The sequence below is a fragment of the Pteronotus mesoamericanus genome, unplaced genomic scaffold (assembly GCF_021234165.1).
Source record: "Pteronotus mesoamericanus isolate MK-2021 breed Mesoamerican mustached bat unplaced genomic scaffold, CSHL_Meso_final contig_263, whole genome shotgun sequence".
In the NCBI taxonomy this organism is placed as follows: domain Eukaryota; kingdom Metazoa; phylum Chordata; class Mammalia; order Chiroptera; family Mormoopidae; genus Pteronotus; species Pteronotus mesoamericanus.
Window position 1 is genome coordinate 6885804 of NW_026555112.1, and position 3723 is coordinate 6889526.

At 42.7% G+C, this 3723-nt stretch overlaps 1 protein-coding gene across 1 annotated transcript; it reads left to right on the top strand.

Moving 5' to 3' along the window:
- The first annotated feature begins 311 nt into the window (after window positions 1–311).
- Window positions 312–3345, top strand: CUNH12orf42 (chromosome unknown C12orf42 homolog). The gene is made up of 2 exons (XM_054574442.1): window positions 312–679; window positions 2903–3345. The coding sequence occupies exons 1-2, from the start codon at window positions 319–321 to the stop codon at window positions 3343–3345; spliced, it is 804 nt and encodes a 267-aa protein (XP_054430417.1). The 5' UTR covers window positions 312–318.
- The last annotated feature ends 378 nt before the right edge of the window (window positions 3346–3723 follow it).

A 3723-nucleotide genomic window follows, 5' to 3' on the forward strand; every position in this document is an offset into this window, starting at 1 on the left:
CAAAAAACTAAAGGCCTTTGGAGGTTGACAAAGACCCTTCTATTTCCAACAGCTTCTGTTAAATGCCCAAACCACCGATTGTTTCAGGCAATTCAGGCAACCTGGCCATTGTGTCATACAGGAAGCCTGATATCATGCAGAGGTCTATAAAACTGGGAGGCTCTGGATTTCTGAGTTGAAGTCACTTCTGTTGGCTTAAGATAGGAAAAAAAGAAAAAAAATCCATCCTTCCTATCATTAATTTAGTAGGTGATATTGAAGTGATATTCTTTCAAGCTAATGTGTTTACCTGTTACATTATGTCCAGGAAGGATTCCAATGGCATGTAAAAAACTGCCGTGTACTTGCCAGTACAATATCCCGAGGTGTCCTTCTGTAAGTATGGCTTCTTTCAAAGAACAAAGCCATGGAGAAGCCAGTCCCTCCCCAACACCATCCAGTGAAGGGGACAACACCTCCTTGATCTTCACTGTCGGACGAGAAATTAATAAGGAAGGCAAAGAAACACCCACGCAGACCCGGAACAGTCCAGTTTTGGAACAGCAAATGACAAAAAAGCCTATTGGATCTTACTCAGTATATCCTGTGCACCTTGAGGCTATAGGTACGCACATCCACAGACATGTAAGAACTAAGAACCAGCCCTCTCGCAATTCCAAGAGAGATACTGTCCCACCTGGTAAGTCTCACTTTGTGGTTCCTATTTCTTTTTTTTCTCTTTTCAATCATTTTTATTTTTAACATCAATATAAACAGCAAAGTTACTGACTCAATGGCGAGTCCTATTCTAGAAGGTTCTATAAGAACTGTATCAAACAATTCTTAGTGAAAATCTGCTTGCTCTCAAGTGTTGTATTGGAGGAAAAAGGACAAGTATTAGTAGCTAACAGTAATTTGTTGATTCAGGTATTTCACCCTATAATGATAATAATTATTATTATCATTCTAACATTTATTAAAGCTCTTACCATGTGGCAAATATAGTGCTGCACATTTCACATTATTTTATGAAATCCTCCTATAACACTCTTAGGCAGATTAATATGATTATCCCCATTTAGAGATAAGAAAGCTGTGAATTCCTAGCACAAGATAAGATATATGATGATGAAGTATCTCAAAATTACTAATAGGGAGAATGATTAAAAGTAATGAGATGGATCAGAGGGAGTGAGCTTTGGAACCAGGAAGATCTGGACTCAAATCTCTGCTTCTTTCCATTTCACTTCTGTAGCCATGAGCAAGTCTCACAAATGTTCTTTGAGCCCAGTATTTCCATATGTAAGCTAACAATAATTCCTGTCTTGAAGAGACATCAACATTAGAGGATTGATATAAATAAAGTTCCCTGAACATAGCAGGAGCTGAATAATGTGGTGGTGATGATGGTGGTGGTGTTTATGGTTCTGACTGGAGGAGAGAAAATGTAAAGAACCCACGCACATCTCCAAATACTCTAGGAACTGCCATGTAGAACAAGAATTACACTGGTGTTATGTAGCCTTTGATTTTGTTTCCCTCCAAATATTTGACAGTTTGTTGGACTCGACCAATAGCAGAAAGAGACAGATTTTGACAAAGTAGACAGAACTTTCTTTGAACTGGAGGAGAATGTACTGCTTGGGCCAGAAGCGTTAAGACGGGCTGGGAGACTGTCTACCAAATATGCTGAGTCAGGGATTCCTCCATCCCTGGGAAGCTGGGCTTGAGGATGGAGACTGAGGATGCTGGCTGGTTAACATTTTTAAAGTCTCATTATGTGTAAGGCAATGTGTTAAAATTTGAACATACATCTTCAGTTTTGATCCATATGGTCACCCTCGGAGATAGCAACTGTTGTTTTCTCACAGTTTAGAGACAGAATTGGAAGCCCATAGAGATTTTGTGATTTGGCCAGGTTTCAACCCTTCAATTTGACTCCAGGTCAGAGAATTCCTCTATTAAGATTCTAAATATGACAATGACAGCTCTTGGGCATTGAGCACTTACAATGTACTAGATGCTTTGCATTTTATCATGTTCTCTCAGATACTTAACTAGTTTGCTTTTTCATTTTCTTCAGGTCTTTACTGAAATGTCATCTATGTGGGTTTTTCCTAACCTTTCCTGCTTACTTTTCTCCTTAGGGTTTACTACTAGCTGACACGTGTACATTTCTTCATTTGCTTATTTAATAGTCTACATCCTTTCTCCACTCTTTCTTCCCACAACTATAATAGAAGCTTTATAAGTGCAGAGATAATGGCAGCTTTATTCTTTTCTCTATCTCTAATGTCTAGAATGCTGCCAGGCACATAACAGCCACTCAAACATTAATAGATGAATAAATGAATGAACAAACTTAATCCTACTAGCCACTCTGTGAAATAGGTAATATAACCTCATACCTCAGTTAAGGCTCAGACAATGTGCTAGGGTTTGAATCTATGATGGTCTGACCCCAATGCCTTGTTTATTCCATTTCCCCTCACTGCTCATTTGTTTTGCATTAGATTAACTCCACTTAATAATTTTTCACTCACAAACTTTCCCTAAATTTAGAATTCGAAGCCCCTATTTTAGTCACCAATTCTCCTGGTTCCCTCTCTTTAGAAATTTCGAACAGTTTTCCATGAAATAAAGTTTCATGAAGATTCTGTAAAAATTACTTGGAGGAAGGGCTTTCAAACAACAGGAAAGGAACAGATAACATTTTGTTAAAAAAAAATGTAAGAGGCAGGTGAGGATAATAATGTCAGAGGATTTTTTTTTTCTTTCTCGACACATTGCAGATGTTGATTTCTCAAACATTCGGTTATGAAGGAGAGCTTTTTTTTGTTTGTTTGTTTGTTTTTAAAGTCCTGAAGGGGGCGGGTACATGCCGCCCACTTGAGTGCCACTCCTCCCCTTCTTTGCCCTCCAGGTCCTGCAGCGGGGCCTTCCACTGTCATCAGGCTCTGCAGGAGAAGCCAGACCCCCGTGGCCCCTTCGAGGGTCTCCCGGAGTTCCTCTGAGCCCCAGGTGGAGGAGAGGATGGCAGTCACAGTGGGCGCTCTGGCCAACCCGGGTTCCCAAAGCGGACTCTGGGGAGCGCCTGGAAATCCACTGGGAAGAGGCACGGTTGCCATGGCACCGGAGATGCTCCCCAAGCATCCTCATCTCTCGGGGAAAAGTGGGCCCAGCGCAGACACCTCCCTCCCTGGCGATCTGGCAGGAGCGCCCCTTTCTCAGTTGGCCGGGGCTCCTCCCCATCTCCCCCCAAGGAGGTTTATCAAGGCTTGGTCTTGCCCCCTCATCCGCCCACCGCAGAGCTTCCAGACGGCTTGTTCACAGGCCCCTCCCAGGCCGGGGGTGAATGCTCACTGACGCTGACCGCTGCGAGGGGATTGTTCGGCGAGCGCAGCCCATCTTCAAATCAATGCCTGCCCAGAACAACAAAAAGGGCCTCAGATGCACTGGTTTCCACAGAACCATTGTTAGGCTTTTGTGAAGCAGTTTTGAACCTAATAAATAATGTCAAAAGTCTCTATCGCAGCCAAAAATGTTCCTTTTGAAGCATTTCTAATGGTATTTTTGTTCCGCGGTGTCTCCCAGTGTCACAAAGAATTTGTGCCTCACAATGGGAATGGGGTACATCGCGTGCCACTTTGCAATGTGCCTCCAGGGACGGCGAGGACCCTCCTTTGTTTAGCTCCCGCAGGTAAACGGTTTCACTTGCCAACTGGGGATTTGGTTGAAGGATGT

Bases quoted from the DNA above. Each gene is read 5' to 3' on its own strand.
- CUNH12orf42 (XM_054574442.1), top strand. From the start codon at position 319: ATGGCATGTAAAAAACTGCCGTGTACTTGCCAGTACAATATCCCGAGG. The intron at 680-2,902 runs GTAAGTCTCACT...TTTGCCCTCCAG, and splicing joins GAGAGATACTGTCCCACCTG to GTCCTGCAGCGGGGCCTTCC.